Source organism: Channa argus, chromosome 7 (genome assembly GCF_033026475.1).
Source record: "Channa argus isolate prfri chromosome 7, Channa argus male v1.0, whole genome shotgun sequence".
In the NCBI taxonomy this organism is placed as follows: Eukaryota; Metazoa; Chordata; class Actinopteri; order Anabantiformes; family Channidae; genus Channa; species Channa argus.
The window spans coordinates 26,951,328-26,967,296 of NC_090203.1; the positions used below are offsets into that span (position 1 = coordinate 26,951,328).

Here is a 15,969-nt window from a genome sequence, read left to right on the forward strand (position 1 = left end):
AATTAAAAATTATTATATTACCTAAATCAATATCTTGTCCGTACTCAAATCAAAAATATACTTCCACCTAAGCCATCAGATTAATTTGTGTAGATCAAAACCGTTAAATATTCTGCTTTGTGACTTTTTAACATTGGAACAGCCAAAGATTTTCTATTACAGTGAAGCTGTTTTTTTCTTGAGGTGAAACTATAACACTTATTACAGATAAATGTATTTTACTGCTGAACAAAAATCACACTGAAAAGACTTTGTCCTCCAAAAGACATTTATTAGCCTGTATGTATACACAACAGCTTTTCTGTGTTCAACAAAATTTCAGTAAGAAAAATAATACTTAAATATGGAAACAAACAAAACTGTGCTGATGTGAAATTTATACCCAGAAACACAAGTGTATTATATAACATTAACACAAACATTTGTTCATTAAAAATAAATAAGGAATTTACAAAAATTAAATAAAAAGGTACGATGTAAATTATGGTCTTTGGAGTGAAATATACGTTTCTAGAACTGTTTTCATTACTTAAAACTTGAGAAGTAAAACAAGTTTGTGCATCTCACCATTGTTAAAAAACGTGAGATGTGTACTTCAATCTGCATAGAACTGTATAAACAATTGCTAAAACTGTTCAACTGTGGTAATTCTTTGTGAAATTATTAGGGACTATTAGTGATATTTAAAATATTGCAAAAGCAAAGTTAAGAGAAATGTCAATAAAAGGCTTTTTTTTTTTTGTTGCTGGTAAAACACTGTATGAGCAATTAATTTTTTATCTTCTTTTTTAGATAAAAATAATAAAGGCCTGTCTATTTTGTTAATGAAATTAAGATCAGCAAGAATGCTACAAAATTTATCATTCAATTATACACTGTAGCTCTAATGTAAAATCTAAAATTTGCTAGCCCCTCCAACTATCTGAAAATGTTGATTTTGAATACAGCCATTACAACAGAACAGAACAAAATTTATGTATCCAAATGTCATGACTTATTTCATGCTTAGAGCTTGACACTCAAACTGCACACTCTGCGTGACATTTTCTTTGGCTCAACCTCCATGATAACTTTCTGCAGTGATTCAAAGGTGTATTTAAGCTCAGGTGGATAACTCAAGTTTAGTGCATAGATGAGGCCAAATAATATAGCGCATGCATGTAACACTGACGGCAACTCATTAATGACTTCCACACCTTCAATCACAATCCCGATTTCCTGCGGTGGCTGGAGAAGATCATCTTTCTCCCTGAGAACAAACACTGCCATGGTGCACCTCTCAAGTTCTGATTCAGCTTCATCCTTTTGAACAACCTAATAAAATAGAAGACATTAGACAAATTATTCTATCTGATGAATTAGTGTGTGATGTAAAAATGTAAAAATCAACTACTTAATGTTCTCTTTGTAAGTGCAAAAATGTGATCCTTTGTTGAAGTTGTGTTGTGTATGCACAGCATCACAGTGCAGAATACACTGGTTTGCATTCAACCACATCGATATACATTAATTTTTGCTAAAGTGATTGATTAAAAAAAACTTACCAGATATTCCTTAATGAGTTGATCCACATTTTCTCCCAAGTATACAATGAGGCACTTCAGTAGACACTCTCTTCTTAGATTCACATCCAGACTCTAGGTACATGCATGCACAAACACAATGTGTAATAATTAGTTCAAATATGCAGCCTGAAAAATAACAATATTAGACATCACAGTCATGGGGGGTCCAGGACTCTGATGGGTCATCAGGGTCCAATTTTGCAAATCCATAATTGCACAGCTCGGTACTGGACCTGACCCATTACCTGCATTTATCTCTAAATAAAATCCTCACCCAACATACTACCCATAGCCTTATTAAACACACACACCAATCATCTACAGCATTAACATCACCTGGTGGTTTTATTGTTGTGGTGGATAGGGGTCAGAAGACATACTCTGAGCATTTTGTCAACTTTGACAAATGCACTTTTGAACCATAGACATGTAATGCTCCATAAAATAAAGTCCTATATAGCGATTTAACCTGAAAATGCACAAGTGAGTGTAAGGACAGAGTTTTAGGTGGTTCCTCAAGCAACTCTTATAAATGTAACCATATTATACAAGTGACAGGCACAGTACAGTCTGTGTGTGTGTGTGTGTGTGTGTGTGAGACAGACAGTGAGAGAAGATGGGTCAATTAACCGTCAATCAACTGCATTGACAATCGTAGAATGAGAATTGTACCTGAAAATTTAAGCTTGGAAAAAAACAAAAAACAAACAAACAAACAAACTTTATTTTGTGCATTGCCTGTCAGGCTGTGGGTTCCCAACACGGTACAAGACTGTTACACATAGTGTTCATTTTGTCATATTGCCACTGAAGACATAGTACAGTGGCAATCACCAAGGCTTTAAAAAAATTAGTCTTGTAATAAGATACATGCGTGAATAAAATAAACTGCACTGTAATCTGTACTGTGCTGGACATATGTAGACATTTTATGTCTCACTTCCAACATTCCCCATAGACCTTTTGTAAGGGTTATATGAGTATATAGATAATATGCTTGTGAAACTAATTTTTCAATATACTGAGCAAGTACAAACCTGATCAAGAACTTTAAGGATGTCCCTGGTCTTCTCTCTGACAGTCCCTCCTCTCTTTCTGATTATCTCTATGAGCTTGTTGTGGTGCTTGTCCAGTGAAGCCAGGAATCTTGCTTGAAGTGGTACTGTTGTAATTCTCAGAAATTCAGCATTGATCTTAAAAAAAAGGAAGAAAAAAAAGATGTTTGTCGACAATATCCTGTAGACATCCAAAGCAACATTCTTTGTACAGGTACCCACTAAACTATTCTTATAATTAAGTTATTAGTTATTTTAAAATTACTTGGTAAAACTTCAGTAACCTTAAGTACACTCTGAAAGTCTTTTGCAAAATGACAATAGTCCTTTTGTCTTTGACCATTTCATCTTACCTCATCCACACCAAACAATGCCGGCCATCTCTCCTTTAACTCCTCTACTCCCATTTCCTTCCCGACAATTTCTTGCCTTCGAATTTAAAACATCTTGGCCATTTTCTCTTTTATCACCATGCGATTGTTTTGCTTCTTCACTTCATTCAAAAGTGTAAGTCTCTCAACCTCCAATTTTCCTAGGGTCTCTCCAACTGGAATATCAGGAATGAGGTTGGCCTCTCCTCGCCTTGGTCTCTTTACATTCTTTGCTGACAATGCATCATCCAGAGGTTTAGATTTTAGTGAATTTGCAAGCACCTCAAAACACCCAATGCCCTTAAGTTGGGTTCGGTAGTTGCCCATCTTGGTTTTCAGTCTCTGTTTCCACCCATAGCAGCCGTTGTATGAGCCAGGTTCAGATAGGCATGGATGCTTCTTAATGAGTGCTTCTGAAACATCACTAAAGTCCGAATCTGTTGGATAAGCTTTGAACTTGTAAATCTCTTCAGCTACCTTTTCCAGAATATCTGATTTCATTTTTGAACTAAGTGCCAACCTTGTCATGTTTGATCTGTATGCTGCATTTCCCTTTTCTAGATGCAGTTCAGTGTCATAGGACAATGTTGGTATAGGAAAATCTCTTGGCCACATTTGTGTTCTGATAGAAATTGAGCTAGAAGGTGAGGAAAGAAGCTCTGTGTCATCTGTATTAACAAAAATTTACTCATCATGGATAGAGTGATCAAATGTTTGCCTGGAGTCTTCTGTTACCAGAATAACCTTGACAGTGGCTAAATCCTCAAGCTCAGAAGTTGTTGTCAGGTTTACTAGTGCATCTCCAAAGTCTTGGTACTGCAGCCTAAAAGTCCCACTTAAGCCAAAAACTTTTCTGACTTCACTCATAAGCTCTTCCATTGTCTCTGGAATTCCTTGTGGCAGAATTAACTTCTGGGTATCATCAGGATTCAGAATAACACGCAACTTCACTGGTCCTTTCTTTGCCATGTCAGCACATCCAAAGGATCTGGGAAAATAAATAAATAAACAAACAAACAATAATTTTAATGCAAGTATTAATTGTATTGCATATTTTTAACTATAACCCACGTTTAATTTATATTTACAAATTCAGAGCTGATAAGTAATTAAATACATTTACTTGAGTACTGTATTTAAGTACCATTATGAGATACTTGTTATAAGAATGAGACAATTGATAATCAATTAGTTTGATTCTTTGATATATGATATATAGTTTGATAAATAAGAGGGACAGAAGCAGTACTTATTAAATAGTCAAATTCTTGTAAAAGCTCACTGATGGCTACACTAGGAACAAGAAAAATATGTTCTAGCTTCAATAACAGCGAGGCAACTTTGAGCTCAATACTGCATGGCAAGTCATTTGAATTCAGAACATCAAAGCTAGAATCTGCCACTTCATCTGTTCTTAAATTATCATCTAATGCCTCACACTCAATCTCAATAGTGTCAGAAGAATGACTGTCAGTGGAATGACCAACGCTTGAACACTGTCTCTCAAGTATTCCAGACTTTAAGTTATTTACTGAGAAGTCTTTATGTTTTCTACTTCTATGAGTCCGAAATGAACCATAAATATTTGTTTTGTATGAATACCCTTCAAACACACAATCAACAGTCTCGTTTTTTTAGATGCTGTGCTATGTGTTCAAAATATTTTTTTAAAGTTGATTGTAACTACACAATAGACATTGATATGATACATCTTGAAAGATGAGTCAAAAGTGCATTCCAAGTCTTACAAGTGCATGGACAGTTGAAATAGGTGCATGGATAGGGATTGCGACGTCCATAGTGTCTGTGTTCAAGCCTGTAATGTTTAAGAAGCTCAGATCTTCTTGAAAGTGACGTACCACAGTCTTTGCACTTCCACATTCATCAGGAGACTAGGAAAGAACAAAGAATTTGATCTTTAAACTGAATCTGAACTGAATCAATTATAATTTTTTAGAAATAAACTGTTGGCAAATTTATTAAACATTCAAAATCCCGTGTCTGTCTCACTACAGCTGCAGGAAACAGTTGAGTAATTCATTAGTTGATCAAAAGAGTATTCATCCAAACTATTTTAACTTGTGATTAATCCTATTATTTTAAACAAACATTTCCAACATTCTTGACTTTAGGATTGATTAAAACACAAGTCAAAGAACATTTTAAAAGATGTCACATTGGGCTATAGGACAATTGCATGGCTATCACAATTTTCTGACATTTTACAGACTAAACCAAGGGCAACCTAGGCACACTGCACTGCTACAGTATTCCTAATCTTGTTAAGTTCTCACTTTTAAATAAAACTGATGTGAACCTATATTACCTCCCAATTTCATACTCTTGTACCCCATCCAATCAAGTCAAATAAATAACATTATTCCATATTTAACCTTAATTATTCTCTGCTCATGATCAGGTTTAGTCCTATAACTTAATGTATTTTAATTTTGGTTATATAACTTCTTATTAAAATTTACATGTACATGTTTATGGTTGTGCATTTCTAGACTTACCAAATTGTGAAGTATGGCTTAAACAGTAGTCCCTGAGGGAAAAGCCTTCCAACGGTAAATGAATTTTAAAAAAAAAAAACGTGAGGTGTCATGTTTAGTTTTTGCATTTCTTAGTTGAGAGTAAATTGTATACCTTTTTTAGCCTATCTTAATTCTATTTTCTTCCTGTGTGCCTGCTTTTGAGTATTGTATTGTAATTTGAGGAGTCAGTCATATTTTATATTTATCGTTTTCAGCCGAGTAAGAGCTGTGTTAAGTTACTGCTAATACAAACCAAGCCTTAAGTGCTGTAGCTGCTTCACAATAAAAGCTTTACCCTAGCGAAACAACGTTGTGCTTTTATTGTGAACACGTCATAGGACATGCAATGTGCTTATCACATCGAGAAGTCTTATGTCGGTGACGATTCTCAATCAGCCAGGTCTTATCGGGGTTACCTTGGACTATTAGCTGTTCAGGCGGACAGCTTTTCCGAACAGTGCATTTGCACCAAGCCGGCTGCGTTCGACCGACCGCGGTTCACAGCACTGCTCGGCGCAAACACAGGCAGGCTGCAAAATACGTTTAACCTCTGCCATTTTACGACTGTAACGTAACCTCACCGATGGTAAAGAGGTGAAATGTAAGTTGTAATAAATTGATTCCTAGTCACCAGAGACAGAGCACTTGAAATAATATCGACATTTGTCTTCAGAAAAAGTATCCACATACATTGACTCTCTCCTCCACTCCTTCATGGCTCCACCTGAGTGTGTGTGCGCGCACCTGACGGAGGAACCCCCGCCCTCTGGCAAACACAGGTTGAGACGGAGTAGTATAAGCACTGGCTTTAAACAGTACCACGGGTAACCCCCCCGAAAAAAGTTACCATATGAAATACTAATATAATACAGGTAGCGCAAGTAAATGGCCCAACAGTATAGTTCTTAAGGTTACACACGAAGATGAGCCCCGTAGCCCACAAGCATGCTGCTAGCATGTCACAAGTATTTATATTGTATTTTCACCACATAACTATTTTTTTTGATATCTTTGGCCTGCATTACCTAAATGTAGCTAATATAAAGTTTAGTTTAGCAGTTTTGCCAACTTTTCTTATGGGTTTGGGAAAAGTTAAACGTGAGCTTAGCTAGTTAATACTGGCTAACAAGCACACCGTTAGGTACAGCATATGAAGTTGGTGTGTAGTCCATGACACTTATCATAAATTTGACAATGCAAAAGCTATTTACCTTAAAGTCTGAAAATAAGATTAACATCTTACCTTGTTGAACAGGAGTTTTCTTGTGCAGCACACTCTCTTTGCATGCGAGCGAAAAAATAATGGCGGTCAAAAGATTCTTTCGAAGCGAGCTGGCGCTACGTCATGAGGTCATGTGACTTGTAAATCCTTTGCTCTGAAGTAGAAATGTCCTTTGAGTAAACGGAATCACTGCAAGTTTTACCAGGACTGGTGCTGGTTACTTTGAAGCGAATTAGAAAAACAAGTTCAAATGGAAAAATAAAAAATTTGGATCAATTCAGTGTAGAAACATACTTTAAATGAATGACAAAGCTGTTTCACTTTTTTCAGTGTAGGAGGGTACTCGGTGTGTCATCTGGAAAGAGGAAAGTGGACAAGGAGACGTGGTGGAACGAGGAAGTTCAGGAGTGTATACAGAGAAAGAGGTTAGCTAAGAAGAAGTGGGACACTGAGAGGACTGAAGAGAGTAGACAGGAGTACAGGGAGATACAGCGTAAGGTGAAGGTAGAGGTGGCAAAGGCCAAACAAAGAGCATATGAGGACTTGTATGTTAGGTTGGACACTAAAGAGGGAGAGGTGGATTTGTACAGGTTGGCCAGACAAAGAGATAGAGATGGGAAGGATGTGCAGCAGGTTAGTGTGATTAAAGATAAGGATGGAAATGTATTGACAGGTGCCAGGAGTGTGATGGGAAGATGGAAGGAGAACTTTGAAGAGTTGATGAATGAGGAAAATGAAAGAGAACAAAGAGTAGAAGAGGTGACAGGTGTGGAGCAGGAAGTAGCAAAGATTAGTAAGAGTGAAGTGAGGAGAACGTTGAAGAGGATGAAGAGTGGAAAGGCAGTTGGTCCTAATGACAAACCTGTGGAGGTATGGAAGTGTCTAGGAGAGGTGGCAGTAGAGTTTCTGACTAGTTTGTTTAACAAGATCTTGGAGAGTGAGAGGATGCTGAGGACAGAGTTAGATGGAGGCACATGATTCACTGCACAGCCCAAAGGAAAAGAAGGAGAAGAAGGTTTGGTGTTATAGCATTTTGAGACAGTTTCCTGCCCTGAGATTAAGAAATTACACTGTTAAATGTTAAGTTTGTTTTGGTATCAGTCAGATTCTCAGTCAGAATCACTAGACGCATAAGCTGCAGGTTTCTTGGCTTATGTTGAGGTATGTAATAAAGGACAGACATCTGTAAGAATCTACACGTAGAAGTGGACATGCAGGTCAGTTAGAGAGGCTATTGAACAGAAAGTAAGTGGAATCAGAGGCTGTGTATTACCTGGAGAGACTGTAGGTTTAGGCTTCTATTGTAGATGTCTGCCAGAAATACAGCTGAGAGCAGAAAACGTCTTTCATAAAGGCTGTGGGAGGAGGCAATGGCTGCAGGTTGCTTGGAGAAGCAGTATGTTGAGGCAGGGGTTAGAGGTCATGATACAGATGTCTTTAGGAATCTGCATTTGGAAGTGGACATGTTGGTAATTTAGTGAGGCTGTTGAATAGAAAGTAAGTGGAAGTAGAGGATGTGGATTAGCTGGAGAGACTGTGGGTGGAGGGTCCTGGTGAAGATGTCTGCCTGAGATTGTAGGTGTATGCAGCAGCTGCTGCTTGTCTCTGGTGAAGGAAGAGGAAACTGCTGCAGGTTCAATTCAAAATATCTTGCTCCCATAAGCGCTCTGGGATTCTGGTGAATGCAAAAGATACAATGATTTTCAGCTAGTTGCGGGAAAATGTATATTTTGTATTTATTGTGTTTTAATCAGTTTATTAATGAATTTAATAAGACTTCACTTGTATACTGAGTATTAATGTTTCTTTAAAACAAGCAGAAAAGCAGCCTGTGCACTTCCTGAACCATCACCTCCAAAAGTGTACGTTAACCCGACGGAGATCTAGATACATATTTCTTTAACATGTTGACTTTATAAAGAAAACACAGAATAGTCATGAAATGAAAAGTGAGAGGCCTTTATTAGTCATTACAATACACAACAATGTTACAATATAAAGAAGAAGCAAACACTGTCCCTTCCTTCTCCTGTTCTCTGCAATCACTGCATTTGCCTGCCTGACCCTTCATTAACCAGAGTAGAGGCATCAGAAGTCAGGTAGGACTGGACTACTTGCTGGAGGTTCTCAAACATGATGAGATCCCAGGAGTCAGAGACAGCTCTAGGGGTATACAGCATACAGGATACCTGAACAGAGGGGAAACCCTACTGCTCAGATTCAGAGCACTTACAGCATGAGCTCTTTTTGCTTTTTGGTGCCTAACAAACTAAAAACTGAAGTGGGAAACAATACAACAATTAAAGAGACAATTACCAACCAAAGCTATTCCCAAAACTATTAATTACATCACTGCGGAGAAGCTGATCAGTTCTTTGCAGCCAATCAAGTTTTTCAGCTGAGAAACATTGGCCTGGAAGATCTTCAGACTGAGGTTTAATCAGACTAAGGTTTCTTGTTTCACAGTTTCTTATAAGTCAGGTGCTGCCCTGGAAACAGTGAGATGCAAAAGTTTGCATCCTGTGTTTCGAAATGGCAAAAAGAGTAAAACAAAGAATTTCTTTCATCAACAGAATATTTAATCACAATCAATCATTTAGTACAAATATTCCTTAATCAGAAATCAATTAAAGTTAAATTTGAAAGCAAACCTTTGCACTGATATCTTTTCATCATTTGAAAACTTTGTAAAAATGAATTCCTTGACCTTTTTTTAACTTGTGTTGAAAAAGTTAAAACATTTGTATCTGCTGAATTTGCATTAATATTATTATGTTGGGTTTAGGGTTTGCATCCCTGTTGATAAGTGAACTAAACTTTATTATCTTTAATTTCTGATGAAGGAACATTTGTACAAGCTGAATGCACTTTACATTAAGAAAAACCAACAACTTTGTTTTAATTTTGCCATTTACAAAAAAAATGCATGCAACCTTTTGCACCCACCTGTATCATCTTCACTTATTTTTTTTTAAGTGCTGCATATTCTGGTCAACATGGTGGTTGAGCCATTTCATATCAATGACTAGGTGTAACTTACACATTTATTATACCTCATGGTATATTAAACAAGTTGTTTTGTGTTGGCATTGAATTTTTAATAATCTGAACTTGAAATAATCATTGTGTCCTGTAACAATCATCTGTTGTACAGTAGAACCCAATCAATATCACGCTTAAGCAATGTGAAAAACCTTTTTAATTAGACACTGTGTTTGTACCTGCACTTCACCAACACTGACTGAAATTTGAAGTTTTATAGTAGATTTTTAATAGCGTTCCATAATTTAAGCACAGTCTGGTCTGAATGAATCAGTTGACAGGAATAACAACGTAAACAGCTGCTACTTTGCCTGATAAAAATAATGAAAAAAATAACATGATGACCCATAAGTAAGCAATTTTTTTCTAAATAAATAAAAAAAAAAAGACAAATCTGGGGGAAATGCCCCAAGTGCTCCACATATTTCTAATAATAAATTGTAAGATTTTGCTGTATTAGGCCAGAAGTAGATTCATCGTGGTGGCAAACTGGTAATGATGACTGAACAAAACAAATGAGCAGAACACCACTCAGTGATATCACTGTAAAAACAGGCCTCATCCTTCACACGTAGTTCTACATAAGAGCCGGATTTGACAGCAGACAGACTGTTAGTCGAATTGTCCCCCTATGTAAACAGTCAGTCATTATCCCATTTTAATCTATTGATGATTAGAATGTATTCTATTACTAGTAATGATGATATATTTGTTATAGTTGCCTGGTAAAGCTACAATAGGCAACATTTGGGATTTTGACTAGCTGTAGCACGAGACTCAGAATCAATCCAGTGTCAAATACCTGGTTGGTATCTCAGGACCTTCTGTGTTTGGTCTGAAGGGCGATGATCACTCAGAGGCTTTTCCATGTGTCAGTGCTTCTTTGTCACAGTAGCTTTGACAACACCTCACCATTAGGTGTTAGGAAAAGTTATAAAACATATTTCTATGAATTAATATTGTAAAATGTTGCACACTGCAGCTTTATATCATAGAGAAAAGAGTTAAAATTGGTTTTCTTATTGGTATCGCTAATAAAATCCAAAAATGCTAAATTTAACATGGAAGGATAATGGGAGCAAGAAAGTGCTTTCCTGTAAAATGCACAAACTGGCAGCATATCATGACCATATCAGCAAAAAAAGGTGCAATAAATTTAATAAGGTGCTTTTACTATTTTGGGGCAAAATTCCACACGACTGGCTGCATTATTCTCACTGGACTGTATAACTCTACACAACCTGAACAAATATTACACAAGGTGAAATTAGTTGATTCAAATATTAACAACATATTTTTGGAATGTTGTGGAATTAGTGCGAAGTGGAGGGTACCACGGGGGTCTAGCCCTCCCTCGGTGTGACTCGGGGCTCTGCCAGTGAACTGAGGATGATGTCACTGATGGATTCCACCCCATGTCCCTCCAGAAAGGTACGGTGGTCGCCTTCGATAATGTGGACTGACACCTTGCCATCACATACCTAAAGAGACAGACACACCAGTCAGCGATTAGATGGCAAGAGATTAAAAAAATAGGTTTGTTTAGTCCCACATTGGCAGGGGAGCAGTCAGCTGACATTATGTCACTTGTTATTCTGCAGCCTGGATCAGCTTGTTTGACTGTGGCACAGACCTCTATTGTAATCAGCTAAACACACTACTCCTCTGGGTGATGGTTCTTCAGCTATGAAAACCATGACAATTTTGTCTGGAATGTGTCCATAATTCCATGTCAAATGTTGCGCATGTGCAGTTGATTGGGGGACGGTACAAGGAAATGCCAATTTGAGCATATTGGGCAACACTGAGCAAATGAAGAAATGTGGCATCCGGTGGGGAGGTGTGTCTGGCTGATGTGTTTTTGGAGAACTATGGAAGTCACGTAGCAAAGATGAATAAGAACACAGACTGTATTATTATTATTGACTGTATAATACAAAAGATTAAATGTTAAAGATTGTGCATAACACAAATAATTTAGAAAATTAGTAAAATTGTCCTTCAACTCTTAAAAATATCCTCCTGAAATGAGCATGCAAATACAATTACTGTATGAATGTTTTTTACCTCACTGAGCTTGTAGTCAGCTCCTAAGTTTTGTTCGTATTCACTGCTGGTTTTTGCACGCAGAAGTGTCACACTGCCGTGGTATTTTGTCGCAGGCACATACTTATCAGCAGCCTTAAGCTTGTAGTAGAAGGTAGAGGCTGCAAAGTGCAGTAAGTCTTGGCTGATGTTCTTGTGGCTGGAGGTGATTAGGTCCACTGCTACACTGACACGTGCATCCAGGTCCGACAATGGAAGAAGAGTCTCCAGAAGCTGCAGGACAGGATGGAGGAATCAGAAATGACATGAGCTGAGTGATGGTGGTCGACCAGAGAGGATGTAAATGCTTCATTATAACTTTATCTTTAAAAATGCATTAATTAATTCCCTTAATAATAGATAATACTGCTCTTTCCATATCTACCCTGACGTATATTCAAGTATAAACTAAAATGATCTAATCTTTATACAAAGTCTTTTGTTCAGCAAACAAATATTAAAACAAATAAAAGCTAAAAACTATTAAAAGAAAGACACAGTCTCCCATCTATTCAACTGTTTATCCTAATTAAAAAAAGACTTTTTGTGCATATTTGACTGAGGTTGAATATAGAAACAATTCTAAAAAATATCAGGTGTAGAGGTTATTTATGTTGGTCTAAATTATCAGGTGTGGTTAGAAGTCAAGGTATTAAAATGCTAGTTTCTAATTGTCTGTACATCACCGAGTTCATGCACACAGAGAGCTCATATATGAATGCTGTGTCAGAGACTTTATACCTTGTTGTACTCGGTGCCTGTGAACTGCTGGATAAAGGCACACAGGGCTTCAGTTTCGGCCTCAGACTCTTTCCCTGGTGTAAGCTTGGCTCTGTAGCTCTGGAAATCAGATATGAGGTAATTTCATTGATAGTAAGTTCAAGGCTTTAACTGACTTTACAAATTTCATCTTTCCTTGAAACATGGCTTTGTCCCCAAACTATATGATCAAGTTCATATTATTTTTTCATTTCCTATGTTCATTGGATGATTAAATTGGATGGCTTTTAATAATAATTTCACACGTGTTTGGCTGTTTAAACAATTTTTATGTAGATTAAAATACATTCATGTAAAATAAGTGAGTGTTTTTTCTCTAACCTGTGTGTAGGCTGCTACGTAGGAGTGTGATCCATCAAACAGAAAGAGGTTCTCCACAGGACGATTCTGGGCCTGAAGCTGAGAGCACATTTCAAATGCTACACAGGCACCGAAGGAATAGCCAGCAATTCGATATGGTCCTTCTGGCTGAACCTGACTGATACAGTTCACATAGTAGGCTGCCAGAGACTGGATGCTGTCCAGAGGAGCAGCTGGAGAAAGAGGATAACGTAGATGAGCTTGGTTGGACTTCTAATTGAAATTCTAATAGAATTGTATTTAGTTCAGTGCAGCCCTTCATATTCACCCTGAAGGTCCATGTTTTTTTTTTTTTTAGGTATGTTGTTAGATATACAAAATCCTTTGCTACCATGTTACCACAAATCTCTCTGGCGATGGCATTATATGAACAGTTACCTTTAGTACACTGCAGGCCATAGCAAGGCACACTAAGCTTGGAGGTAAGTGTCTTGAAGGCACCAACTGAGCCTTCAATGGGATGGACCAGGAAGAGCGGTCTCTCCTGGCTCTGAACCTTGTTGAGTGGTGTCACTGTGGGATCAGTGGGATTGACCAATATCTGGGTGAGATCGGACTCCAATACAGAGTGAACGCCATCCTTCTTAGCTGCAGTGTGGTAAGGTCCTGGATAAGTGGAAGTGGCAAAAGCAAAACAAGTCATATTCTTTCTGTTCCGGGTAAAAGAGCCGCTAAAGGAGCATAAATGTGTTTGTCTGACGTTGGATGCTGCAGTTCAAAACACAAGCTGCATCTGACAGAACAGAAACTCCCACGATACTTAATATAAATATCCCCTCTTACCTTAAGTCTCATTTGATACTGTATCTATCCAAAGTATGTCTAACTGCTCTTTAGTTGTCAACATTAAATCACTTATTCTATTTTTATGTAAATTGCTCTTCTGCCACAAAACAATCAGCAATCTCTGCTATACGGCACCAAGATGTCAGGAACTTGTTCTTTAGGTGCTGTTTTGGATCTTTATATATGTTGAAATGTCAATGGGCAAGTTTCTCCCAGTGGGTAAGAACTTGCATGGCAGCTCCCCATCATCTGTCTGTGTGTGACTGGATGTGTATAAATATTAAGCAACATTGTTAAGTGCTTTGGGAACCGGGAAGATTGCAGGCAATTTATCATGTTTCACACTTGTTTTTGCTGTTTGGACTGACATCTGAGTAATTAGGAGACCAAGATAACACCTGGAACTCTTTTCAATGCTCAACAATATTTGAACTGTGGCTGGCTGCATTATCCTGCACTAGAGGCCACTTTCATCAGGTAACATCACACTTGGTCTGCAGTATGTGCTGTGTGTCATAGTAACATCCATATGAATGCTAGCACCCAAAGAGTTCCAACAGATCATCAGCCTGCTTCCTAGGGACAATCTCTTCCCCAGGTAAACGACATGCATGCACCCGTCTGTCCACATAATGTAGAGGAAAACTTCAGACTAGGCCTCTTTCCGTCAGCATAGGTACTTGTACCAGTGTGTGTACATTAAGAAATTAAAGGAATATAAAAATCAAAAAGAATTAAGCAAGAATTAGCAACATTAACTTTTAAATAAAAGTTTAATAATACCCTTTGATCCTTCTAGTTTGCTATTGGCCAGCTCTCGTAGCTTGTTGATGGTGAGCTGTCGAATCTCCCTCATGGCCATGACAATGTCATAGTCACGCTCCAGAGTTTGGCGAACCTCCACACCCATCAAGGAGTCCAGGCCCAAGTCGGCTAGTGAGGCATCTGCATTCAAGCTGTTGACATCCCGCACACCTGAAAGCAAAAAGGCACAGGGATGTTTTGTCTGATCAATTTATTTGAAAAAATAAGAATAGTAATTTTTTCAAATCAGTTCAGTATGAGTATTTTTACTGTGTATTTAGGTTAGGTGCTGCATAAAAGTAAACATTTTGATAATAAACAAGCAGATTATCTCTGATAGCTTCTGATTTCTATTGAAAGCTCATTTTTCCCTGCTTTTCATATGGTTTCATATTCATAATGCTTGATGATGCTTTTCAGACTTGAGATTGCAAAGGCACAATATGTTATCATTTGCAACATATGTCACATATGGCTTCATCTTTTCATCATCCATTCATTCATCCAAGTTTGAAGAACATGTGCTTTATAAACATCCTTCTGGTAGAAGTGATCTTCAAATGGCTTGACTCTTACCCAGTATGTGAGCTACAGCATCTACCAAGTCTCTCTTGCTTCCTGCTTCACTCTTTACCACCATCCTCTCCGCCAGTACAAAGCTAGACATTACTGGCTTTTGCTGGCACAGGAAGAGGTCAAGAACCTCCATGCAGGATGACATGCGCTGTGGCAGGGTGCCTCCAATCACTGTGTCGTTGCCACCCATGGTCTCCAACACCACGCCCACGTCCCCTATTGCACCCCACTGAATTGCCAGTCCTGGTAGGCCATCATAGCGGCGCTTTTCACAAACACGCTCCATAGCCGAGTTGGCATATCCATAGTTACTTTGGCCAGCATTGCCACGGCCACAGCTGACTGAGGAGAATGCCACAAAGTAGCTGAGGTCTGGACACAACTTTCTTGTCACTCTAGAAAGTGAATGCAAGGCATTACTACCTAATTTACGTTCCTTTATTTAAGCAGAAAGATGACTGAGTGTGAGTGTGTGTCTTACTGGTCCAGGTTTATGATGCCGTCGTGTTTAGGTCGGTTAACATCAATGAATAGCTGAGAAGTCAGATTCTCCAACATGCCATCTTTCAATACCTGATAATGACAGTGACATGACATATCAATTAAAAAATTACCATTAACAATTATACAACAATATTTAAATCCTGAATGTGAGCAGCATGCTTGAAGTTTCACTGCAATCCATTCAACAGTCACTGAGATATAAATGAGTCTTTGCTTTTCTTCTCATTTCCACATGCATTTTTCTGGTGTGTCTTTATCATTGTTTAAGGTGAACCGATGTCT

General features: G+C 37.9%; 2 protein-coding genes across 5 annotated transcripts in view; both read right to left on the minus strand.

Moving 5' to 3' along the window:
* Positions 1-234: 234 nt before the first annotated feature.
* LOC137131026 (uncharacterized) lies at positions 235-7,077 on the minus strand. Its single transcript, XM_067511796.1, has 6 exons — positions 6,772-7,077; positions 4,740-4,883; positions 2,974-3,979; positions 2,603-2,758; positions 1,545-1,637; positions 235-1,314 (listed from the first exon to the last, which is right to left on the minus strand). Exons 3-6 carry the CDS (start codon positions 3,025-3,027, stop codon positions 1,006-1,008), a joined length of 612 nt encoding a protein of 203 aa, XP_067367897.1. The 5' UTR covers positions 3,028-3,979; positions 4,740-4,883; positions 6,772-7,077; the 3' UTR covers positions 235-1,005.
* A 1,616-nt stretch (positions 7,078-8,693) lies between these two features.
* Positions 8,694-15,969, minus strand: part of fasn (fatty acid synthase) — a 35,088-nt gene continuing 27,812 nt past the window's right edge. For 2 of the 4 annotated variants that reach the window (XM_067509155.1, XM_067509157.1), the window contains 8 exons: positions 15,665-15,756; positions 15,184-15,578; positions 14,587-14,778; positions 13,396-13,623; positions 12,979-13,190; positions 12,619-12,717; positions 11,860-12,111; positions 8,694-11,273 (listed from right to left, as the gene is read on the minus strand). In XM_067509155.1, the coding sequence (XP_067365256.1) occupies positions 11,136-11,273; positions 11,860-12,111; positions 12,619-12,717; positions 12,979-13,190; positions 13,396-13,623; positions 14,587-14,778; positions 15,184-15,578; positions 15,665-15,756 (1,608 nt within the window). In that variant the 3' untranslated portion in view covers positions 8,694-11,135. Of the gene's footprint in view, positions 11,274-11,859; positions 12,112-12,618; positions 12,718-12,978; positions 13,191-13,395; positions 13,624-14,586; positions 14,779-15,183; positions 15,579-15,664; positions 15,757-15,969 lie in introns of those variants that run through there. The other 2 variants (XM_067509156.1, XR_010914771.1) reach the window with 2 other exon arrangements.